The 26986-nt window shown below is 43.7% G+C and overlaps 1 protein-coding gene across 5 annotated transcripts in view; it reads right to left on the reverse strand.

Annotated features, from left to right (window-relative positions):
• DUSP16 (dual specificity phosphatase 16) overlaps positions 1–26986 on the reverse strand; it is a 79947-nt gene that overhangs the window by 15427 nt on the left and 37534 nt on the right. For 2 of the 5 annotated variants that reach the window (XM_046010944.1, XM_046010940.1), the window contains 4 exons: positions 24790–24830; positions 24241–24560; positions 23144–23282; positions 5725–5888 (listed from right to left, as the gene is read on the reverse strand). In XM_046010944.1, the coding sequence (XP_045866900.1) occupies positions 5725–5888; positions 23144–23282; positions 24241–24468 (531 nt within the window). In that variant the 5' untranslated portion in view covers positions 24469–24560; positions 24790–24830. Of the gene's footprint in view, positions 1–5724; positions 5889–23143; positions 23283–24240; positions 24831–26986 lie in introns of all 5 variants that reach the window. The other 3 variants (XM_046010945.1, XM_046010942.1, XM_046010941.1) reach the window with 2 other exon arrangements.

A 26986-nucleotide genomic window follows, 5' to 3' on the forward strand; every position in this document is an offset into this window, starting at 1 on the left:
TTCCATTTCTTTGAAGAAGAGCAAAAACTTGTAAAACAACATCAGTACAGAATCCTGGAGTATGACCCCTGGGTATTTTATAGTTGCCTTCTGCCCTAGTTTAGACAGAAAAAATAAAAAGCAATCTGTTTTTCCTGAAATCTTCCCAAAACATTTACCTTAGGTCATAGAAAAACATCTCTCTTCCTTCCCTCATTCATATTTCATGAGTGTATGTAATATTTTAATTACTGTGCACAATGATAATAACAAGGCCACTGGCCTAAACAGGTCCAAGAACACACAGTGCCTCCCAGTGTGCACGTGGTTCCAGTGGGAGAAGCAGCTGCTCCTAGGTCAAGCGCCTTCTGCCCTCCACAGGGCGGCACCAGCTGGGGCTCTCGGCTGCGATGGCGCGGGACCTCTGAGGCCCTGAGTTTCAGGCAGCTATACACACTAGTAACCTGCTCTCCCGATTATTTTTACAAATGTACATACACGTGGCTGAGAAGGCATCTTAGTCAATGTCAGTGGAACCGGGATGGAACTGTAATTATGAAGAATGGGCTGTTTTACAGAATAATAATTGCTCTTATTCACAGATGAATGTCAATGACTTAACTGTGTTATAAAGAGGTATTTATGAAATTCATTCCATTTTTAGTATGTTGTATGAAACATACACAACTGTCCCATAATCAAACATCACAGTCTGTAAGCTTCCAGTGGGCATTCGTTATACTGTTTAATATTTAGCTCAACTTTGTGTTAAGTCTGCTAACACGTGCCTTCTACTGACAAAATAATCTTTCCTGCCCTTCAACTATCCTTCTGATACCTTGGCCTCTCAGTTCTTTGAACTTCTCACCTTGACCACTCACTGAGACCCGGTCTGGTCTTGGTCATAACCAACAACCAGCACCCAGCCCAAATCTCAACCTCACACACCCCACTCTTGGACTCTTCCTCCTGTCCTTCCGGCTTGCTGTCTCTTATACCACTACTCTTGGAATCCTTCAGTTCCCCAGGATCCACACGCTGCTATCCTACCTCCTTTTCTTTCTGTCCTTTATCCTCATGATGTCTGCCTTCCTGCCTTGCTCGAGTGAAATTCTGTGGTCAGTCATTATAAACCACGTCCCTGCTTCCACCCTCCTTCGTCCCACTATGGCTTCTTCACACTCACTTGGCGATTCTGCAGCCCTGGGTAAATCTCATTCCCCACCTGGTCTGCATCTGCATCCACGCAGCAGAACGGCCAGGGAGAAACGCTCAACAAGGCTGCTCGGTCTCACTTCTGACTCATGCTGCTCAGCAGTCATTTTATTTCCCTGGTCCCTCCACTTTCCCTCTCTCCTAGACGCCACCCCACCCACTTCCCTTTCTCTTCAAACGAAAATTCTCAGCTAATAGATAATCTTGTTTCCTATGACACTGAAAAAGGTGAAACAATCAGAAGTAAATCTGTATAAATTTCCACTAACCAAATTTACCTTTCTGGCAGCACACATACCTGTATGCTCGGCCTTCCCTCCTATGGCATGGACAAACTCAGTGTGGCAGGAATAATTAAAAGTATATGGGGACTGGCCCAGAAAAACCAGAGCACCACCTAGCACGCTACCATTCATGACCTGCATGGTCCTGCGTAGGTTACCTAACCTCGCTCAGCTTTAGTTTCCTCACCTGTAAGATAGGGTTAATGATATCTATTTTGTAAAGCTATCTGAGGACAAAATAACAGGCACATAATGTTAAGAGTCTCATTAAATGTTAGTTCCCTTACTTTATCTTATTTTATAAACAGCTTGTGAGAATGTAAATTGGCACAGATACTATGGAACATGGTATGGAGGTTCCTGAAAATATCAGAAATAAAACTACCATAGGATCCAACAATGCCACTTCTGAGTGGATATCTGCAGGAACTGAAAACGCTAACTTGATGAGATCTCTGCGCGCCCATGTTCACTGCATCATTATTCACAACAGTCAAGACATGGAAGCAACCTAAGTGGCCCATCGACCGATGAACCTATAAAGACGTGGCATATACGTGCACAATGCAGTGTTCCTCAGCCATTAAAAAAGAATGAGATCTTGCCATTGGCAACAACACAATGAGGACATTATCCTCAGTGAAATAAGTCAGAGAAAGACAAACACTGTCTGATAGCACCTGTGGAGTCGAAAGGAATCTAATCTACTCATGGATACAGAGAACATATATGGGGGTGGGGTGAAGATGGTCAGAAGGGACAGACTTCCAGTAATAAATAACTACAGTATAGTGGCTGTAGTTCATAATTGTCTACTGTGTATCTGAAAGTTGCTAAGAGAGTAGATCTTAAAAATTCTCATCACAAGAAAAAAGTGTAACTGTGTGGAGACAGACGTTAACTAGACTTCCTGGGGTTTTAGAGTATATGCAAATAGCAAATCATGTTGTATACTTGAAACCTTATATATGTCAATTACATCTCAATAAAAAATAACTTCTATATCATACAGTATATGAATTATGTCTCAAAAAGTTGCTGCACCCAAACAAATCATGTACACTTTCCACTAATTCAAACGGTCTTCTTCTCATTGGCCTTAAGCAGGGCAGTTACACTGAATACAGCAGGCTGGATATAAAAAGGGTTCATCTGCAAAGTGGAAGAGACTGTCCCTTGAGAATTTAAAAAATGGATTCTGGCTTCAATATACAATTAAGAAAACTTCCAGAAATGGCATTTTCTAGTCAAAAAACAAATCCTTATTTTATTATTTTATTATTAATTACGATTTCCATTCACAATTCTTTCCCTTTAAAACTTTCTGTCTCCTACACCATGAAATCAACTGTCCTGTAGTTGGACTGGTTTCTAAGTAGGGTTCTATAATCTGTTGATGGACTGTGGAGTAGTATATGGGACACAGACTGACATACACCAACATACATATTGATATAAAGAGAGAGAGAGAGAAAACTGCTCTATTTGATCAAGTTTCCCATGCTCAGCTAGACTGAGAGACAGCACATTAAATCACCACGGGCATCACAATTCTAGATAATGGAACTGTAATTTTTCTTTCTGAAGTCAATTCAGTAAGTAATTTTGCATTTGCCACTCCTTTTGCCTTCAAAACTGACCTTAAGTCCTATCTCCTCCATCGCCTTCCTCAACCAACCACACCCACTATAACTAGCAGCTTGTATGCTGGGCCTCTTGCTGACAGTAACCAGGGCCCCTACAGATCAGGAACTGTCCTTGGTGCTTGGCACACATCACTTCATTGGAACCTGACATGAACACTAGAAGGCAGGATCATGGCAGTTCGTAGGTGAGGAAGCCCAGATTCAGCAGCTCAGCTAACCTGATGCAGCTGGTGAGGCGGAGCCCCGGGACACTGGACTGGCCAGCTCCGAGGCCAGCTCTCCACCGTGAGGCCATGCTGCCCTGCCAGTGGGTCTACAGTCAGTCATCCCGTCTTGTGATCACTGTGGAATGAATAGGTCTTGTCTAACCAAATTGCACACTGTGTGGTGTATTTTTACTGATAACTTTGCTCTGCTGCCTTCCTAAGCCATATGGAAAGGCAGTCTTCTGTGTCTAGGCTAACTCTGGTAAGAAAACAACAGAGAAACAGCAGCCATCCCAGTGCCTGCGGAAGACCAGGGGGCACAGGAAAACAATTCTGCATGTTAAAGGAGGGAATGAACAAGCAGCACACTGACAGCACACTGTTTTCGGGGCGGGGGGGGGGGGGGGGGGGGCAGAACCTCAGGGAAGCCTCAGGGAAGTTTAAATCACAGAGCTGAGCAGGAAGATCAGTTCAAGCTATCCTGAACCAGAGGCACATCTGGTCCCAAATTCATCTGCTGAGTGATGTTACATAATTCATCTAATATTTCTGTAATATCGGCTTCCTCATTTATCAAAGAAAGACTCACTACATGATCGCTAAAATCCCATTAAGCACTTTGATTCTTCTCAGCAATGAATCCACAGGCCAAATGAATTTCTACTCACCACTTTCAAAGCGTGCTGACCTCTCACCATCCTCTAGTCTACACATCTGTTTTCAAGAAGTTTCCTGACAGTCTTCCACAGAAACTCCTTGCCCAGGTTGTTTTTCCCATGAACTTCCATAAATCTCCTCCCCCTACGACCACCTCCTCCCAATGCATCTGTAGACATATCCTGTTCAGTATACACTGAGAAGCCAATTAAAGGAGGAAAAAAACCCACCCTTTTCCCCATCCTTGACTCCAGGGTCCAGTTTAACTGCTCTCACCTTGCAGGTGCTCACAGAGTTATTATATGACACAGTTGTTAAACCTGGAAATAGTACATAGCCAAAATGGGCCATTTAATGTAATGTCAAAAGCAACAAAAATGATCTATAATGCAATTATTTAATGTAATGTCAAAAGCAACAAAAATGATCTATATCTATAATGTAAAATCACCTGCTGACTACTTATTTTTTTTTTAACTGGGGGGTAATTCTGAGCAAGATTCAACTAGGAATTTCATTTCATTTTCTGAATTGAGGATTAACTAAAGCATCTTCAGCTTTGCCCCAGGAATGCATGTGACTCTAGGAAATTACTTTTGCTTCTGTGACACAGTCTGTTTATATCTAAAAGAGAATTAATATTAATCATATGTTCAAAGGAACTGTGGCCCCACCAGAAAAGGCTCAATACAAGTACAAACTATCAAATTTCAAATATCTCCCAGTAAAAGCAGACATATTAACAACAGTGTTGAGACAAAATTTTAGAGAGGCAGGAGTTTTAAAAACAAAAAAGAGAAATGAAAGAATGCCTCATGCAGCCCAAGGATAGGGTATTTCTGCTTTTCACATGCTAACGCAAGCCAGTGCGGAAGTTAGTTTTAGGGTCAGCCCAATTCTTTCCGCTACCCAGGGAGAAAATGTTAAGTTATCCCCCTCCTACGGGAAAGTTGTACCTGTAAATCACCAACAGGTCAATTAACATTTTGCTTTTTCTATTACAGGTGGTGTAAAAAGAGGTTTTAGAGAAAAATCACTATTCTTGGCAGCGAGAACACTGGCTCCCGGCACTACTGGTTAAGAGCATACGAGCTATGGAGGCAGACAGAGCTCAGTTCTACAACTATTAAAACTTGTACCCTCAGATACTCAGTGGTACCAATACAGGTTCCTGTGTTAGGCACACCATGTTCAGCAGTGAGAATCCATGCTCTTCCCTCTTCTTTCTCAATGAAACTGCTGCAGCGAGCCTCTGACAGGGGAGCCTGAGATGCATGCCCTTAGCCCTGGCCTCACCATCTTATTCCCAACCCCCATCCCTCAGGCCAGAGGTCCTTCTTCAATCCAAGCCTAAGCCCAGTTCCTTTCTAGTGTGCCTCAGTAAATACATTCCTAAATGTGAAGTCTAGGAAGTCTAAGCCTGCCTGAGTATGCCCAATTACTACAACAGAGAAAATAAAGCTAAACTTCTGAAAAATCCTGTCCTATCCCAGGACCTTCGAGCAATAAGCCAATACGATAACAGATTAGGCTTCTTGTGGCAATCAGTAACATCAAACAAAACAGCCCTCTAGAACATAACCCAACCAACCAGCCGCTCACAGGGAGCCACAGTGAGCTCGGGGTACTTCCTTTCTGGAAGCAGCAGGTGCTTCAAATGACAGCGAACAGGCAATCACAGTTTCTCCAGCTGCTAACAAGAAACCCTGTAGTGAAGGAGGTTTTCAAAGCACCCACCTTGTTGAGGACATCTCGCTGGCAGCCGAGATAAAGATTGGGAAGAATTCGGGTTGGCCCGATGTTGGCAACAGGTAGGCAAGGCTGAGAAATGCAGGTAGGAACTAGAGCAGATTTTCCTTCACAGAGGCCAGGGAAACAACGGGAGAACTCCGCAAACCCACCTAAGAATAAACATCATAGAATTATGCCATATACAAAGAAAAAAATCAGCCCTCAGGGGAACTGCTCAAACAAAACGGTTTAAAACCAGGGGCGCTCAGCTTGCTCACTCAGTTAACGTCTGCCTTTGGCTCAGGTTGTGATCTGGGTTTGAGCCCTGCATTGGGCTCCCTATTCAGCGGGGAGTCTTCTTCTCCCTCTGCCTCTTCCCCGCCCCCCACTCCCTTCCCCCACCCCTGGCTCATGCTCTCTGACAAATGAATAAATAAAATCAAAATCTTAAAAAAAAAAAAAAAGACAAAAGCAAATCCCACAGATGCGGGTGGGCACCCCTGCACACGCAGTCCTGTCCGCAGGTACCAGCCGCTAGGTATGGCACACAGGCCGGCACCGAGCCTTGGCTTCTGGGGCCCCGAGATGGGGTGCGGCCCTGAGGACACTTAGGACTCCTCTCCTTCTCTCGATCTCCGACATTACATATCCTATATTTCCTCCCTGCTCCCCATCCCCCAAAGGAATGTTTTTCTGTGGAACTTAAAGAGAATTTAAAATAAGTAGCAAATAACCAAGCCAAGACAAATATTCACAGGAGCAAAATGAGGATATTTTAAAAAAAAAAAAAAAAAAAAGGTGAACTGAAGCCAGATGTTATTTCTTCAAAATAAAACTGATCAAGTTAAAAATTCTTCCTAGAATTAACTTAAAATCTTCCTACTATACAGGTTGTTTCATTTCAAAGGTATCACAAACATACACACCCCTCTTCTTGCAAATATTCTCCACAGCAAGCCCCTGAAATTCCTGGACAGTGAATCAAGGTTCCCATAAGCACCATGGATTCCTGGACTCCGCGGTTCATTTTGCTGAGCACTATGAAGAAGTGGTGACAGACCCTAACTGTTTAGGGGACATGAAGGACTTGTGCCAAGATTCCTAGACCCAGGAGAATCCTGTTTTTCCTAGTCCAGTCCTTACAATGATCTGCTCTATGACCTTCATTAAGACACAGTCTTGCCGTTTCATAACGGAGAGCACTCTGTCCAGCCACAGGAGACACATTCACCTCCTCTGGAAAAGAAAAAATGAGCAAAGTCTTCCCTGGGTTCTCCAATCTAAATATTCCTTGCTATCCACATCCAGACCCAGAACCTAAAGATTCTGAGAAATCCTCTGCAGCCAAACCCTCTCACTACTTGCTAAGTTCAAAGTCAGGAAGCAGAGAGATTTGGATCACAGGAAATACTTGTATATTTTTAGTACTATTTAATTAAAAAAATTAATATGTTATTAGGAGTCAAGGAAACCCTCATTTTTACCTCTTTAATCAAGCCTTAAACAAGATACTAAAATCTCTTTTAATATTTATCTCCGGATCCTTGAGTTATAGTCTGCTAGTCTTCAGCCCACTTGCAGAAGCTAATACAAAACATGCCCTCAAAACCTGCACACGCACAGGGAGCTGGGAGATGTCATCCCTTACTGTCCCTGGTGGTCATATGGCTCCACACTGAAGCAAGTGAGGGTGGCAGGAAGTCGGTGACAAGTCTGCCACCTGCGAAATGCTGAAGTCTGCATCCCTAGCATCCTACCTAAGTGCATGGCTCTTTCTCGCCGGCAGTGCGCTTACCGAGGTGCATAAGATAATTCAATGGCAAGAGCAGGTCGTTCCATTACAGAACCCCCCAACTCCTTCAGGTGGCAGACACGGCCCTTAGGACATGTCCCTGTACAGGTTCGTGGCTTCACCGCCTGCCATTTCCAAGCATGACCTCCAGCCACACAGAAGCCGCTGTGATCTCACACTGCAGTGCTATTCTCCCATCCAGGAATAACACCGCCACTGCCATGCCCTATGCACGCGCACACTCTGCAAACCAGAGACAAGCCCTACGATCGAGCCTGCGGAGGAGCTAAGCTCAGATACAGTGGGACCCAGCCTCACCTGGGGGGCCTTCCTCCACCCTCGATCTGCAGCTAATTATTCAGCTACATCTTGTTAGGATTCACCAGAGACAAAGGGAAAAAAGCAGTGCTTCTCAGGGTGCATTTCCTAAAGCGTGCTCCCCAGCACTGGGGTCCTGCAGGGAGCAGACAGAGGGGATGCTGGCCCAAACAGTCAGAGAAGTGCCGCACACCCTGTCCCTGGGAGAGTCACAGCACACACTAGCATTGTTAAAGGCTCCAAAAGGTATCTCTGAAAAAATGAGTTCAATTTAATTCAAGTAAGTCTGGGAAACTTGCTTGACCATAGAGTGTCCCCTGCCATTTCACCCCCTAAAATCTATTAATAGCTAGGGCAACTCACACTTAAGGAAATGCTAGCCTAGGGCCAGTGCAAGTATGGAGACGGAGTATTTGCAGAACTCCTACACTCATGACATAACCCACGGACAACCTCAAGAAAGGGGTCAGCCTCTAATGGCCTATGTATATGAGGGTCACTGATTAGGATTTGCAATTTTGTTCCTATTAGTGTTCTGTCCCTTCTCAGTCTAGCTTCACAATAGTTATATTCAAGGTGAGGTATGGTTTTTTTCCCTCCAAGTATTTCTTATAACACTAAGTGTTAAAGGGTCTTACCATTCTTTGCCCATCTCACACCTACCCACCATAATAACTGACAGGCTCTATTTTGATTAAAATTTATTCTGATTAACAAATTAATAAATTAATATTAATTCTATTAAATCAATTTATCAATAAATTATTTTATCAATTTATTGATAAATTAATATTTATTAATCAATTAATTTCTTTGGGTTATAATTTAATGAGTTTAAATGTTAGCTTCTCCTAACTTCTGTGGTTCTGGTGTTTCTATAGGGAACTGTTCTCACATTTTTTTCCCTATCCTGGCTCCAAAACACTTCATGGACTCGTGTCTCATTTAAATCCAACAGAACCGTATTTCAGTAAACCCTCTCAGAGAAAAAGAGAGACAATCCAAGGAAACTCCATTTGAATTCCATTTTAAAGTTATAAGTAATCAGACATACAAATGATACAAGTAATCAAAGAATTACCTAACATTTACTAAGTGACAAACATTGGCTCTAAGCACTTACAAGTAGTTATTCGATCTTTATAACTAGGAGGTGGCTGCTATTACTATTCCCATTCTACAGATAGGAAAACAGAGGTTCAAAAAGACACAAGATAACAACTGGTAGAACTAGGATATGAGCCCCAGCAGCCTGGCCCTAGAGACCGTACTGACAATCATTGTGCTATAGATTTTCTCCAAATACTACAGGATTAACTCTTAGGATGCAGGGACAGCCTTGCTGATTTCTTTAGGGCCCTGCATGGTAGGCCTGGTGACCTAGCTCTCAATACCAGGCTAAAAACGGGCCTCTCCCAAACTGATGTCAAAGCCTCACTTCCCCAAAGCCATATATGGTTCAAAAGCTTCAATGAGGGAGAAAAAAGGGAAAGCGGTCTGACATGACTAGAGACACAAGAGACTCTCAATGCTCTCATTTCACACATAACCAAGAACAGAGCTGACAGCTGAACTAGTTAAGACAGAAACAGTCACTGGTTTGTTTGTGATCACAGTGTGCAAGATGGTGGGGAAGCTGAAGCTGTCCTGAGGACTTCCAGGCCATCCTCCACAATGCAGCTCTCAGAGGGAAGACAATTTGGCAGCAATCACCAGCATCGGCAAGCCTGGGCTGTTTGAGGTCAGCTTTATCACTAATTACTACCATGATCCTAAATCAGTTTACCTTGGGAGGTGGCGTGGAGACTCTCAAACATGAGCGTGGCTCTAGAAAATTCTAAGAGAACAGAAATAAATGAAAGCAAGAAACCTCTTTTTAACCTCAAAACAAAACCAAAAAGCCGAACAAAACAGCAATAACACACTGTAGGACACATTATAAAATAAAAATAAACTTCTTTTTTACATATCTTTTCAACTGATCTCTGGCACAAACCTGAAGAGCCTTAAAATATTTAACAGATTTTGTTGAAATCAGAGCACTCATTTAGTGCTCAGTCTGGACTAAAATGTCCCAAACTATGGCTGCTAGTCACTTCCAGAAAACACTACCTCAGCCAAAGAGTACATTTTCCCTGATCTTTATCTAAGACAATGTTCCACTCTGCTAACACCCTCCTTCATTGACAGTTTTTTCCATTCACTGACCTTTCATTCATTGTTGTACTCTAGTGACCCCAGTTTCATTTCATTAATTAACAACAGATGAGATACTGCCTGATTTCCCCGAACTCTTGAAAAACTATCTGTGGCCTCATCAGCCACTCAGTTTTGAAATATCTCTAAAATGTCCTTCTCCCTCTTACAAACCAGACCTAAAAAGAAGAAAAGTATAATTCATCTGTGCAAACTTTGTTACAAATGGCTGACAGATACAGAACCATCATCTTCTCTGCCCTGTCATAACCCTCCCCTATCCCCCAGACTCCGTGTTAGACCGCATGACAGGAACACACAGCATCAGTTCACTATCCGCTTGTGCTGAAAATCTTTTTAAATACTTTTAAGGTTGGTCAAGGATTTAACTCACTATCCAATCGCACCACGTTTCTCCTCTCCCTAGATTTTATGGTCTTTACCATCTGGGAATGGAGAAAACATAGTCATGTAACCCAGACGAGCTTCCCAAAGACAGACCTGAATCTAGGAATGGTGGTAACCACTCTCCCCCTTCGGCTGAAGCATTTGTTTCCAAGAGGAAGACGTGTGTGCAGACACGCCCAGCCCGCAGAGAAATGCGGACAAGGGGACGGGCAGGGAGGCAGGCACACCCCTCTGGCCTCCACAGATTTGGACAGACAGGCAGGCAAAGTACAATCTCTGTTAGTCTTCCACAAATCCAACCAGTAGAATGCACATTTATAAATATAAACATATATATTACTTTGAACAGAGAAAATGTTTAGTATAAAGACATTCATAACTTATATAGTATTTTATTTTCATTTGGCCAAGAAAAACTTCCTTCAGAGCACCACCTTCACCATTCTAATCACAAATACCATTTTCTGTAAAAGCCAATGTGAACCATCATTTAATTTGGGGGGAAAAAATCTGCCAAGTAAAATACATGTAACAATTCTACTAAACAATCTCAATCAGTCACTCTTTTCTCTCTGACCCTTGCAACCAGTTATAAATCACAGTGATTTTTCTTAAAAAGGAATATTTGTAATAAGCAAAAGTAGCATTTTACTACAGCTTAGTGATGTGAAATAAAGGCTCAAGTCTCAAATTCTAAAAGCAGATTCCCTAGTCTTTTAGTCAAACTAAAGATACATGCCATCTTCCTTTTTAGAGACAGCTCCCTGCAGGGAGAGACACAGGACCTCTCCAACAGGTCCTCTGAGCTCCCTCTGCCGCCACCCCCCGCCCCCCCCCCGCCCCCAGCCGTGTAGAGCGGGAAGAGGAGTTAAGGGCTACTCCCTCCCACACCGTGGGGGGATTCCACAGCTCTATACAGAAGTAGTATTTATACCAAGCTCAATTTTATGAGAGACGTACTTCTAAACAGTTAATGCAAATCAATTTTTCATATTAAATCATTTTCACATAGTTTATATGGTTTCATACTTTTTAAATAGAGTTCTCATGTAGTTTAACCTTTGTAAGACAAAGACTCCCTTTTCATGACGTAATACAAGCCATTCACTCACCTCTCCCAGAGTGCGTGTGAAGGATTTAAGTACACCCCGCCTGTAGAGAAGAGCTCTCTCCATCCTGAAAATAATACCTGCTACTGTGCTATTAGGAGACAATCTTAGTGTTAAACACTAAATTGCTGACCCTGTACTTCAATTGTTGAGACGCTATTTCACAACAGATGGACATTTCACTTCACAGTGAAGTGACTGATTCGGGCCACTCTGTCTCTAGCTGCTCACAAGAAACTCAAGTATGGTAACAATGCTTCCAGGTCAGTGGACTGTCCACATGGAGAGCTGAAACTAGCTAAAAAAAATGAAACAAAAATGAAGGCACCATAATGTCACGCCCCTGGTGGAAGCAAATGGACAAAAGTAACGGTAGGACAGGCTGGTCTCGAAGCCGGGCCACACGTCTGACAGACCGTCTCTGGGAGGGTAGAGAGCACGGCAGATTTTTCTCAACAACTTTAGCAACGTTCCATCTTGGTCTTTCTCAGCCAATCTCCACTGAACAGTGCTGATGGAAAAAATCCCTAATAACAGAGGGCATTAACTGCAAGGTCCTATTCCATCTGCTCTGTAGCGACCAGAGCACGGACCAACAGGAAAGTGGACAGGCAGCACTTCTGCAGAGACTACGCAGGAAGCCAGACAAGGAGCCTCGGTCTCATAAAACGTGCCCCGTAAATGACTTCTCCAAAATAGCTCACTCTGTACTAACAACTCTCTCGCCTGGTGCAGTCAGGGGATGAGAAATTCTATCTAATATAGTTATCACCTAGACAACAAAACAGCTTTTAAAGTTTCAAAGTACTAGCATAAAAAAAAAAACAACCACCACATACTCTAATAACGCAATTTCTTGTGATTCAGAATGTCTAGATCTTGTTATCCCTCAAGATAACTTTATCTGCATCAGTTAGCAAAATCCAGAAGTGTTGTTTAGTAAAGAATTCTCAGAAGATGTAGGGTGATAGCATTTTACTGATCTTGGCAGTTGGCAATACGGAGCTACACCCAGAGAACACAGCTAGGACCCCTAATAAAAGCCCTCCAACAAAGATTATTCTAAAGAGTGCAACCAGAAGAACTGAGCGAAAGGAATATGGCTAGAACCCACAATGAGATCTGTAAGAGGGGAGCCAGATTCACAGAGGCAGCCCTACATTAAAATGTGAAGACAGGGCCAAGCGAGCAGTGTCCGGGGACTTCCCGAGAAGAAAGGACTTCGGAGGACCCTAATGCCTTCAGCATGGAAGGGGAGGTTATTAAAGAGGTTATTAAAGAGACCACATTTGCTCATTTCACCTGAAAATCAAAGATTTCCAAGCTTGTCCCATTTGATGTCCCAAAATCCAACCTAACACTTTCAACTCCCTTTCATCATTTTCCCTGAAAAGACTAACATTTAAAATAAAGCCAAAGCCAACATCTCCCTCTCTTTCCTTCCACATCCCCATCCATGGTCACCCCATCTTCTCAGTTCAGCCTGGTAACATTCAGTTGCTGTGCCAAACACACTGACTTTTTTTTTTCCCCTTGTTTAAAGATTTTATTTATTTGAGAGAGAAAGAGCACAAGCAGGGGGAGGGGCAGAGGGAAAAGCAGACTCCCCAAAGAGCAGGGAGCCCAATGTGGGACTCAATCCTGGGACTCTGGGATCACGACGCAAGCCAAAGACAGATGCTCAACCAACTGAGCCACCCAGGCGCCCCACACTGACTTTGCTTTATGTCCCTTCTATCTGCCCTGCCTTCCCATTCTTCTGCTGCCCTCTGCTCCAGGACCTTTATCCCTCACTCTTAGATAAACTCAGTAACACCTCTCTCTGATCCACTTGTCCACGCTGATCCACTCATGTCCTCTGCTGCCAGATTAAGCATCGTAAAATAAAGTTTTGATGTGGTCTCTGCTCTCAATACCCACAGAATAAAATACAAAATTGTGAGCCAGACATTCAAGACCCTTCCTAATCTAATCCCAATCCATGGTCCAACTTGATTTTCCATGCCACCGTCTTCCACGGAAAAGGAAAATTGGTCTTCTGTTTTCCTAACACACTGTGCTTTCCAATCTTGCGCCTTTGGCAATTTAATCTCTCCCCCAGTCCATTTTATTATTTCCTTCCAAACCATAGGCAAGCACAAGTCATACCTCTTCTACAGAAGGATATTCCAAAGAATTTTTACCATAACCTGTAAAATACATTTTACATCAAAACCTTCTAAACACCAGTGGCAGCCACAGCCACCCAGAGCTCTGGAGAACTGGCCAGGGGTCACAGGTCGGTGCTGGGGGCCAGGTCCCAGAAACAAATTTCACAATACTATCCTCCCTTACTGAGTTACTCTCTGACAGTTTCAATACTCTTCTGCTGCATTTAAAAAAAAAAGTCTTTCCAGGGCACCTGTGTGGCTCAGTTGGTCAAGCAACCGACTCTTGATTTCAGCTCATGCCACGATCTCAGCGTCCCGGGATTGAGCCCCATGTCCAGCTCCATGCTCTGTGGGGAATCTGCTTGAGGATCCCTGCTCTCCCTTCTCTCTCTGCGCCTCCCCTCTGCTTGCATGCACGCTCTCTCTAAAATAAATAAACTTAAAAAAAAAAATACAAAAAACTTTCCTGACCAGTCTATCTATATATGATCTTGCCAACTTAGAACTTCCATAAAATTTATGGCAACCATCCAGCACTGAGTACTTGCCACTGACTTGGTAACTGTGAATTATTTTTGTGTGTGTGTTTTGTGACCTCTATTTCTCCAGCTAGAATACACTGTGAACTGCTTGTGGGTAAGAATTGGGTCTCACACTCCTTTGTACTCCCCTCAGCATTTAGCACAGTGCTTGGCACATAACTGAAATTCAATAAATGTTTACTGAATCCTTCCTTGTTACAATGAATAGCTGTTGACAGACACAAGTCTTGTATATTTTTGGTGTTCAAAAGGATTTCCTGATTCCATTCAAAGCCCAAAACTATGTTGGCATGGGTGGGGGCCCTGAGTCTGCTTCCTATTCCTAGACCACAATGCCCTAGAAGACTCTCAGAGTGAGAGAGGCAGCACAAGACAAGAAAAACATTTTTCTGCTACTAAAGGAAAAAAAGTAGAATCTGTGAGTGCTACTTTGGTCATGGAAAAGCAGCACTGAATCCTCACTGAGCTCCTGCCACACCCAGTCTTAAGTGTGCTGAGGACTTCACATGAAAGGTGGAGAGAGAAAATGTTTTCAGATGTCCCTAAGTGGCTCAGAAGTCCATATGACCTGGAGAGCCCAGTAATACCCCCAGTGCTCAAGGAATCTGGGCACATCCCTCAGGAAGCTGATCAGACCAATTACAATTAGGACACAGATGAGGATGAAGGGGCTGCTGGACAGGTCTACAGCGATCATCAGTGAAATGAGGTTATTTATCAAGAGATAACTATGAGTCAGAGGAAAAAGGGCTATTAGTCTGGTCACTGGGGAATGACTCCTAAAAATCAGATTTGACTAACTCATACACTGTCCATGAATCACCATACAACTCCTCTCTCAGGCCTTTCTACGTGAAGCTCAAAGCTTTCTGGTCTAAGCCCCTAGCGGGCTTTCCCATAGACTACTTCTGTGTATTCCTCTCTATCCGCAGTCCTCTTTGGCCATCTGCACAGCCTCCCTGGAGACCTCATAAAGCAGGCAGGAAAAAGGGGCTACCTGTTCAGTCAATCAAACAACTAGAGACCACTGGAATCATCTGTAGGTTCAACGAGACACTTAATGAGCACCTACCGTGACCAGGACACAGGTAATGGGGGAGTGGTGACCAAAACAGAGGCCCTCTCTGGAATGGACAGTGTAGTGGAAGTTCGTTAACCAAATAATTAGATGAATTAACTAATTAGAGGTAGGTGGTCAAAGGAGTGTGTAACAAAGAAAACCAACTTTGCCTGGTAGCTCGGGAAGGCCTGACACTGAATCCAGCAGGAGACAAAGGGTGAGTGAGTGGAGATACAAGGAGAGGGCCTCTGTGAAGGCCCAGGACACTGCTGCCGCAGGTCTGTAGCAACCAGGAAGAGGCCCACAGAAGTGAAAGGAACTGAGGCTGAGAGGTAGGCAGAGGCCAGCCATTATAGGGCCTTGTTGAGTCTGAAGGATTTCGGAATTTATCCGAAAAGCAATGACACGTATTAGGCCAGGGAGTTATATAATCTGGATTACATTAAAATATAAAATAAAAATACCACTTTAGCTCCAGAGTGAGTAATGGATTGTAGGTGGCCAGGCGGAAGAAAGAAGCGCAGTGAAGAGGCTCCTGGGGCACCCGGAGTAGGGGAGATGCTCTCGGCTTGACTCAGCTGCTGGCAGGACAGGAGGAGAGCAGACACCCTGAGAACTCAGCAGACAGACCTGGGGACTGGGTAGCGGCAGGGGTTGCATACAGCTCATAGATTTGTCCTTCCGGTTTAAGGGGCTTGCACAATTTGACTTCATTTATTCTCAGTGGCCACTTTTCCCCTTCGCAAATAAATCCACTCTAGTCCCCCCACTGACCCTAAAATCAAACTTCAGTCCTGACATTCTGAATCGTGTTTCTCCCCCAGTCTAAATGCCCAGGCCCATTCCCCTCCAAATCGCACTCATCCTCCAAGGTTCGGTTAGAATCCCAGTGCCACAACCGAATCCTCCCAATCTCTGCAGATGACACCCCGTCACACCGTGAGGCCCACGTCAGACACGTTTCCCCAAATTGGTGGCTAGGTTCTCAGGGGCAAGGCCCAGCCTTTTGCTTTTCTGGCGGCTCAGCCAGGGCCCAACCACAAAAGTGCCCACGAAGCCCTGAGAGGTGGACTGGATGAAAGAAAAGTCCTGGGCCTGGCGCTTCTCCAGAGCCACAGGTGACACGACCGGGGCAAGGCTAAGGCCATTTCGGTCATCGAGGCTGCTGTCACCTGGCTCATGTAGACGATCAGGATGAGGAAACAAGGAAATATCTGCAATCTGGCCTGCGGGCCATATTTAAAAAAGACCCAGCCACAGCTGTGACTTCGCCACCGGGAGCCGGGGTAGTGGCATAAACCGGCTCACCACACTGGCAGGCAGCGGCCAGAGAGATGATCCAGGCAGCGGGGCCTCAGGCCAGCTGGGGCTTGGGCGCACAGCCACCAGCGAGCAAGACGGCACCAGTGTTTGGTCTGCTTTCGGGGGCTTTCAGTCTCTGCAGCTTTTTTTTTTTTTTTTTTTTTTTTATTTGACAGAGAGAGATCATAAGTAGGCAGAGAGGCAGGCAGAGAGAGTGAGAGGGAAGCAGGCTCCCTGCTGAGCAGAAGCCCGATGCGGGACTCGATCCCAGGACCCTGAGATCATGACCTGAGCCGAAGGCAGCGGCTTAAACCACTGAGCCACCCAGGCGCCCTGCAGCTTTTTTTTTTTTTTTTTTTTAAGATTTTTTATTTATTTGACAGAGAGAGATATCACAAGGAGGCAGAGAGGCAGGCAGAGAGAGAGGAGGAAGCAGGCTCCCTGATGAGCAGAGAGCCCGATGCAGGGCTCGATCCCAGGACCCCGGACCATGACCTGAGCCGAAGGCAGAGGCTTTAACCCACTGAGCCACCCAGGCGCCCCTCTGCAGCTTTTTAAACCCAAGTACAGCAACTCCGGGGCAACTTAGTACTTTTACTGAAACCCATCCATTTCCATCTCCTTTACCAACTACTGCAGGATTTGAAATGGGATGACTGAAGAGGCCCTTCTCTAGACAAAAGGACAGAAGAAATGTCAATCTGGGTCACAGAACAATGGTAACAAGAGCATGCACCGTAAAACCTGTCACCAGCAAGACAGGGCTCTACCCTACTTTCCATTAGGAAAGACAGTGAGTCCACTAAACCAAAGCCATATCTTTATTATACAGATCTACTGACTGAATCTAGGTCTCTGTTACACTGAAAAAGTGTACAGTCAAATATATTTTTACTCCCTCCTGGTTCTAATGAGACTAGAAAATCTAACACAAAACTAAGAAATGTGTACTTAGCTTTTAACCACTACAAACATTAACCTAAGACCGTAGCTGTCTTCCGAGTCAAAATGTTTGTAAAAGCCCTTAGCATTTTACTGACATTGTACCTAACAGTAAACGCTTAATAAATGGTATCTTCTATCATTACTCAGAACTACCTTTCAGCATAGAACAGAGGAGTTAGACTTTTATGTGATGATCACCCTGGCTAAAATAACATAATGTTTTTAAAAAGTTTTATAAACAGTATTTTTTCATACACTGCTTCATTCCATAAAACGTGGAGTAAGAATAGGACTCTGAAATCCACAAAGAGTCCAAGAAAGGGCTACCACAAAACGAGCCTTCAGTCTAGCCTCCTGATGAAATTCCACAAGACTCTGGAATTACTGCTGATATGGGCCTTGGGCCCGTGGTGGGAGTGAGCTTGGGAGAGTCACTCAGGGCTGGGTTATTTTACTCATCTGTAAATGGAAGGGCTGGAGTCTGTGATTCACGTGTGCTGTTTTGCTGTAGGGTTGGTTATCCTGTGTCTCATCACAGGACAGAAATGAGTGCTGCAGAGTTAATTACTGTGTGGGTCCCTTTTGCTTTTACTCAGAATCACAGCAGTGAGGAAAGAGAAGGAAATAACAGCATTTCTCATCTTTAGGTTTATCTTTATTTCTATGAACAACCCATCTATTCTCTTTTCTCTATGTTATTTTAAAGTTAAAATTAAATTAAAAGTTAAAAGTTAAAGTCCAAGTTCGGTATCTCCTTCTCTCTTCTAGATTTATGATCAGTCTGGTGCCCTCAGAAATACAACAGAAGGGGCACCTGGGTGGCTCAGTGGGTTAAGCCTCTGCTTTCAGCTCAGGTCATGATCTCAGAGTCCTGGGATCGAGCCCCACATCAGAATCTCTGCTCAGCACGGAGCCTGCTTCCCCCCACCCCTCTTCCTGCCTACTAGTGATCTGTCAAATAAATTTTTAAAACTTTAAAAAAGGGGGGGGGGGACACAATAGACAAAGGCAAGTAGAATAAAATGATACACGGTGAATGAGGCCAAGAAACAAGATTATTTTTTAAAGAGAACAAGTTTTCTGACCATTACCAAGACCAAAAATGTTCATCAGTAAGTCAATGGTGGCAACTATTTGTTTTCTAATTCAGAAGGATAACAGCTTTTAAGGGAAGACAGTCACTACAGAGACTCCACGGGCATCATCTTAGCCAATCCTCACAACCAGGACCCTCCATGATGGTCATTTTTGTGAAACAAATGTTTGACACCCATTCTGTCACTCCATTCATTCAAATTCTTTGCCTTGTTTTCACAGATGACTGTAGGAGCATACACGCATTTTTAAACTGCTTATTAAATAACGGATTTCACAACTGAAAAAAAAAATGGAAAAGATGGTTTCGTCATCACCTATACAACAATGATGATGGAGAATGTCCCAAAGGAATCCAAATTCATTCTTTCTTATTCAGATGAGGCTTCTACTGGTAATTAAACCCTTTACCCATCTGGGGGTAAAACGATGCTTTGCTTTGGCTCGGCTTGATTAATGGAAGACTTCCTAATGGCTAAATAGAACAGTCAATTTATATTGACCTTTAAGAATTTATAGAAATTATCACAACCATTCTCAGTTTATATGAATTCACAGACTTGTATCTTCCTATGAGTAGAGCTAGATCTCTAGAGCTATTAGCTTTTTATCAACACTCATTATTTAAGGATCTAATAAAGATACACACTATTTCATCACGGTATTTTTATTAGCTTTCAAAATCGTGTTTAAATCTACTTAAATAGATAGAAACATTTTCATATTAGATACTTTTCCCATAACAGCTATATGTTTGCTCTGAATGAATATACTTTGTAAATCATTTATTTCAAAACAATCTCAAGTTTTCACTACGCTTCAGATTAGTTCCATCACTGTTTAATACAATCACTTGTATTCTACACTAATAGAATGAATCACATGAAATATAAATGGGACAAACCTACATGTAAGCTAATTTATATATCAAATATTTACTGAGAACTTAAGAAGTTCTGGGCCTTGTGTGGGAACACAAAGATGAAAATGACACAGACCTCAGGTGGAAAAAGAGAATCTAGTAGGGGAGTTAGGCTAATAAATGAAAACCGATAATATAAGCTTTAAATAATATTTTAAGATAATAATGAAATATAGTATGTGGCTACCAAATTAATCTTGGGAATACTGACTGGCTTAGAAGAGGGGGAAATTGGTCAGGCAAGGGTCAAGGTGCCAGGCCGAGGAGGCCTGCAGATGAGGCCAGTATAGGCAGAGTTCATTGCAGAACCAGGGTCCAAGTTTCAGGACTTGAAACCTTGGTAAAATGGTCTCCCCAGTAATCAGTTGCCCAAGTGACTTAAGAGAACCCCTTTCACTTGGCAGAAACAAGTTTAAGGGATGCCTGGGTGGCTCAGTCGGTTAAGCGTCTCCCTTTGGCTCGGGGCATGATCCCAGAGTCCTGGGATTGAGCTCTGCATCAGGCTCCTTGCTCAGAGGGGAGCCTGCTTATCTCTCTCTTTCTGCCTGCCACTCCCCGTGCTTGTGCTCTCTCTGTCAAATAAATAAATATATACAATCTTTAAAAAAAACAAAACAAAAAACAAGTTTAATAGGCTTGCCCCATCCCCAAACAGGACATGTTCCATATTAAGGAATTAAGCCCATTCTAGTAGAGCTTCCTTCAGTAACCTTGCATTTCTTTATGTCCCAATAACTAGGTCCTATGGGGAGGTATGGGTCGCCACTTGTTGGAGGGAGACAGCTCATTAAAACACTACTTCTGGGGCACCTGGGTGGCTCAGTGGGTTAAGCCTCTCTCTGCCTTCAGCTCAAGTCATGCTCCCAGGGTCCTGGGATCGAGCTTCACATCAGGCTCTCTGCTCAGCAGGGAGCTTGCATCACCCCCTCTCTCTGCCTGCCTCTCTGCCTACTTGTGATCTCTGTCAAATAAATAAATAAATAAATAAATAAATAAATAAATCTTTTTTAAAAATTAAAAAAATAAAAACACTTCTTCTATCAGTTCCCTGAGGATGTCTTTTTGTTCCCCTTCTCTAAAGTCATTTTTTCCCAGGCAAGGTGGCCCTGAGAATGGAAATGAAATTTGGGCCACAATTCTTTACTTCCATATCAAATGGCCATAAAAACCATCTCACATATGATACTTTCTTCCCAAATAATCTCAGAGTAGCTGACAGCTCCAAACCGATGGAGAAAGCACCTCGAAGAAACCACCACATCTCTCTGTTATGAGGCTGACCACCAACTCCAACTGCTGAAGGCAACGGGGCAGCTGGCAGGGGAAGCAGTCTCCAGTTACCTGCCACTGTCTGTGGCACCTCTGAGAAGCCTGAGGGCTTTTCCAGTTATTTCCCGCCCCCCACAAAATACTGAAGAAGCATCCGTCATTATGTCCACAACCCTGGAACATCCCGAGCAGCTGGACCCTGACAACAAAACGGGCTGCCGAGAACGGACAGGGGAGCTTCCCTGGCATTCTCTTCCACTTACCGCTCTTCTGTCTACTCCGAGGAGCAGACTCGCTAACCCGGGGAATTTCCAGTTGGTCAGAGGCTTCTGGGTGGCTGGGAGGCTTTCAACCACCCAGAACCTTCACTTAGGTACTGTAAGAGATCTGGCTGCTCAGAAACTCCCAAACAAGGCAATTCAATTTAGTCCCTGAAGCCACCTCCTAAACTAAAAGATACACAGGATTCTGGGGTGTGGACCAGGGTATGGTGCCATCAGTACATTCAGTGTGGTCCTTGGTGCTGCCAGGATGGACTCTCGTTCAGACCCAGGCAACCCAGGCAGCACTTCCTGTATGACCTGACTCCGTGTGTCACTCCACGCGTCAATCTACTACCGGCCCAATCTAGCTGATCAGACTGAAAGCTTCCTCCTCCTTGCCCTCCTCCCAAACTGACACACGGCTGGTAAGAACCTTCCCAGGGAACTAAGGAGTGTTCTTCATTAAAGCGGGGAAAGAGGGAGGAAAGAGTATTCAAGGAACTAAACCTCAGATGCTAGAAACTCAGCAGGAGCTCACTCCTACGGGAGTGTCTGCTTGGCCATGCTGTCGAGTCAGAGCCCCCCCGCCCCACACAGGGAAAGTGTCTCAAACAAGAGGGAGGTGGGACAGTCACTTTGTGGTGAAGCACACATCTTGATGGATCCTCTTTAAGAAAAAACCTGGTCCTATTAATAGCATGACAAGGTAAAGTCCTCACTGTGCCTACAAGAAGCACGAAAGGAGTTCTTAAACTCACCAGATCAGTTTAGTGGAACTCCAGTAAAAGTTGTGTTCACCACAGCACCCTCCCAGGAAAAGAGCGTGCCTATCAACAAGAAACCAAGCCTGATACTCTAATTCTCAGTCACAGAACTCCAAAAACTTCTAGGTGCACTGGCTTTCCCCAGGATGCTAACAGAAAGACCAGGAAGCATCAGAGTGCGAGCAAAAGGTGTGGCAGCAGATGATCAGAAAGAGACAGGAAACCAAGCCTGCTTTCTGAGACCTGAAGCAAAAGCTGACGAGTGAGAACTGGAGATTCAGAAATCTTATCTGAACCTTCACAGAGATGAAGTGTTAACACACCAACACCTGATTAATCCGATTCTCTGAACACTGAAACATTTACACTTCGAAAATCAACTGCCAGCGACATCAAGTTCACGGTACCCTCCTTGCAACAAAAGACTGAGGTGTGAAAATGATAGTATCGACTATATTTTGTTTTCTTAGATCACATTTTTAAAATGCCTTCATTGGTAGCAAAATCTGCAGGACACAGCAGCTTTGTGTTAAAGGTCACTGTGCATTGTCACACTGTTATTTCCCACCTGTGAGCCCGTGTCAGTGAAAGGGCTTTAGTAACATCTGCAAAACAGGGCAAGCAAAGGATGAACACTGCTTTGGAATTCAGTGAAATGGAACTTGCTCTTAAAATCGTTCTTCCCAGGTACTTTATAAAATCATTTGCTTAGTCTTTGCAAACTGAGATCTTTTTCAGTTGTAAAAACAAAATGATAATACACAATTAAGTGAGTTTTTAAACTGTCTCCCTAATTACTAGAAGAAATAGTTTATACACATTCTCCGCGTCATTGCTCATAATACGTCTGAGAATGGTGAGCTGATCTGCTGGAGTCCCCGTAACTCTGTTTAACAAGAGTTTGACACCATGACACTGGTCTGGTTCTTGCCACAGGGGGTGGGAAACCAAGAGCGGGTGCTGAGAGGTAGAGCGGTTCGTGTTTGTAGATCCCAGATGAATGGAAAAATCCCCGCAAGCAGCAGCACACAGATCTATGTGACATTTCTAGCTAACAAATCCCAATGAAGAGGCAAGTGAGCTAAGTGACAAGCACACACTACTGTGGAAGAATGGGAGTCCTGAAGCGAAGCAGAACAGGTGTGTCCATCAGAAGCTATAAATAAGTCCACTTCCCCAGGATACTCACAGCTGCGATGACCTACTGTACTCGGAACTCCCTGTGAAACGCTGCTTACCGGGAGCACTCTGCAAGATACAAATTCCGCTCAAGTCTGCCACGAGCCTTACCCGCAAGCAGGTGAACGGAGCTGAAGCTCTTCTCCAGTTTACCCAGAAGTACAGTGAGAAAGCAGTCTGAAGACAGAGAGGCAACATCTTGGGAGCTCTGGTCGTAAACTACAACCCTCTGACCGCAGTCGATATCAACCTGCCGGGCAAATGTGAGGCTGTTAGGAAGGAAGCTGCAAAAGTAATCCTGGAGGCCAGCAGCGGCCCCACCCACCCCTTTCAGGTGATGATCTGAATAAAAAGGACATGCTGTCAACCGACGGGATAAACCTAGCTTACAAATGGTTTAAATGCTTGTACAGATCAATTTTGAAGAGCAAAACTGGTGCTATTTCCGTGTAGGTGTGCTCGAATCTCCTTGGTTTAAAATCCTTAAATGCTATAAAAGGCTAAAACTCATAAAACAAAATGATATGCAAAAAACACCAATCCTTCAATTAAAGAAACATTTTAAAAGGTTTCTACATAACAAATAAGCTGTTTAGTAAAATTAAAACATGAACTCATTTTTATTTCTGAAGAAAATAGCTTTACCTATCACAAGGATGACATTTTGGAATCCCAAAAATAACCTTCTTTGAAGATAAATTACATCCCTAAATCCTGAACAACGGTAACTTCCCTCCCCACAAATAAAAAGCACTTCTAATGTAACTAGTTTCCATTTTCTTCCCAAGGCACTTGAAAGGAATGATTTCCTTTCAGTAAATTTGTAGATAACACAGAATACTATATTTAGTAATTATTGATACATGTACTATAAATCATGTATTAAGTTACTAATAATTAATATCACGTTATCAACTGTTACTACTTATTAGTGTTTAAAATTTTTTTTAAAGCTTAGCAAACCATTAATAGGAAAACACAGCACTTGACCAAATTAAAATAAATTATCCTTTCTGTATAGTTTAGAAATATTCTTAAATGTGACTGTGTGGTTAGTAAATTACTTTGAGGTATCCCTAAGGTACCAAAGTTTAAAAAGCAACCAAAACTTCCTCAAATTACTTTTCCCCTTAAAAGCGAGACTTTGTTTTAAAATTCTTCCTCATTCAGGGTGTCTGTTTTAAAAAAGAAAGAAAGAAAGCACTTACCTTCTGTTTTGCCGAATGCTGGATGAGCTCTGTAATTAACACTTTGTCCTGTTGCAACCTTCGCTTCATAAGCTTGGAGCAGTTGATATTAATGGCTTCCAAAATGTGGGATGTATTGTACTCCACAAATGGCCGGCTATCAATTAGCAGCACTTTCTCTGTTCCACTTTCCAGCAGAGCCACCAACCTCTCAGTAACAATTTGAGTTCCAGTCATCTCATGGGCCATGACAACAATAAGTCTTCTCTTCCCACCTCCTTCTTTAATTTGCCACGATGATGTAATGGTGGTGTGCTCAAAGGCTCAGCCACTCCATTGTCCTACAAATGTATGAGGTCAGGCTGGTGGTGACTGGCAAAAGGAGAGTTAAACCCATTTTCAGCAAGAGCCCTCCAAGTGAATGTCCCTTTCTCTTTCCCCGTTGATGTGCTCTTGCAAAGCACTCTCCACAAAGCAGCCCCTCACATTTGATTCATAAAGAGATGACTGGAATAACCATCCACAACAAAAGATGCTCTGGGGCAGCCAGTGCATTACATCATTCTTTACCTTTCTCCTCGCTCCAACAGCTTTACACTGGGCTGAAAATCCTACATGAAGAGAGAAAGACAGACAGAAAACAAAACACAGGGTCAAAAAAAAGAAAGAGCATCAGACTAGCGAGAGCATATGATTCATAATATTTACTCCATTAATCTAATTCCATACTTGATGCACTGTTTCACTTGAACAAACAAAAGAGCAAACGGGCATGGCTTCAGAAAACCTACTGATGATAATTCACTTTTACGTCAAAACATAAAAACCCAAAGAAGACAAGAGAAGACATAGTCATGAATTACAGTGACCTGGGGCCCAGAACTACATGCTTGTAGTATGAGACTGACAGAGCTATAAAAAGCTGCCTGAAGTAACATTTTTTTCCAAAGGGGGTTCCTCCATTTTATTTGCTTATTTCTTGAAAAGAGCACAGAACAACAACAGTCTACAATACAACCAGGTAAGCAAGCCCACACTATCAAGACAAAAAAATCTTTTCTGATGGCCTGAGAACAGCATGTGAACACACGTACACTCACACACACATGCACCAGGCACCACAGCAGCCCCTATAAATGGCCCTTCGGAAAACTTTCCATACATTTCAGCTGCATTTTAAGGAAGAGAAGGAGCACAAATGTCCGATTCCTGTCATACCAACTGCTGAGCTCACTGCTGGGTGCCTGGGATGTACCCAGCTCCAACCAAGGCAGTCTCACAGCTATGGCCCTGGTCAGTCCATCGCCCCAGTTCCTTGACCCTTCACAGGCTTACCCCTCATTTTCTTGCACCTCATTCTTCAGTGAATCACTGACTCTCGGCCTTAGAAACTCTCACATCGACACCTGGGGCACCAGGTCAACAACCACACAGCAAACACGCAGAACCCTTAGTACCTGACCCAGTGCTTTCCTCTTCTTGCCAAACTCCCACAACTGACCACCGCCTCACAGATACTGTTGGCAGTTTTGTGCCCAGAGCTCAGATCTCACCCTGACCTTCAACACTGTCAGATTCCTAGCTCCCTGGCCCATCTCTGCTCACAAGCCACCCTCTGCTACATCTCACTAGAAGCCCCCTGCTGGCATTCACCTTCTACAAGGGAAACTATGCAATGGCAGAGGTTTTATCTCCTATCTCCATAGTGCTTTGCAGAGAAGATACTCAATTCACACTGTTGTAAGGAAAATCCTCCACAAATGATTTAAGATACTGAATAAATATCTAGTTAACGGATTTCCGATCAGGATAGTTAAAACCCTCAAACATCACCGGATCCTGTTCCCCTAATGTCAGACTTACAGATGAAGAGCTGAAGCAGGGAGAAGTACAGGGAGGATACCAAGAGGAGTGGCCCTGCCACTTGTTACTTAACTCTGGAAAATCATGTAACATCTCCGGCCCACATGCTCCTCACCTATAAAATGTAGCTACAATACAGGCCTTGTCCCCTCACAAAGTCTGTTCGGAGGACAAAATTATCAAAGTTATCTAAAGGCAGTAAAAATGCAACTACTTATGTAGAAAAAGGAGGGAAACCGCTCTAAAGAGCTGCCTTGCATCCGGAATCTACAAGACCTCATTCAGCAGATAAGCACAGGGGCAGTTCCCGCCTCCGGTACAATCCAGCCTCACCCAAACCGCGCCCTCCCTCTCCGTCAGAGCCAGACAAACACAGAGTTAGATGGCCCCTGAGAAATCCTCTCTCCCCACCCTGCACCTGACAAGTCAGCTCCACAGAATACACCGCTTGGCCATTTCTTGTCTTCATTATATTAATGTATTTTTAGTATAGCTGACTGGCAATGAGGTACAAAAATCTCCTCTATCTTCAACTGAAGAAACTAAAACAAAGAATCTGTAGTGAACCAACGAAGATACTCTGGCAGATCACCTCCAAGGATGCAGCTTCAAACCGCGTCCCCACGGCTCAGTGACAGGTCACAGCAGAGTGAGGTCCTGTACTCAGATTGTCTGATCCCCAAACCAGGGCTCCCACTACTGAGTTACCCTGTTTTCCCTAAGTACCCATTCCCTTAATGAAACTGGACTGAGAAAGAATGGCTCAACTTGTCCATGAGGGTGCCCTGGTGGCACAGAAAGTGGAAATCTGAGAATAGAAGCAAGTTGATTCCAACAATGGCACTGGGTATCCGAGTCTGATTGGCTCCTCTCGATGATAAAATCGGGATGGGACAAAGCAGTT

Source organism: Meles meles, chromosome 7 (genome assembly GCF_922984935.1).
Source record: "Meles meles chromosome 7, mMelMel3.1 paternal haplotype, whole genome shotgun sequence".
Classification (NCBI taxonomy): domain Eukaryota; kingdom Metazoa; phylum Chordata; class Mammalia; order Carnivora; family Mustelidae; genus Meles; species Meles meles.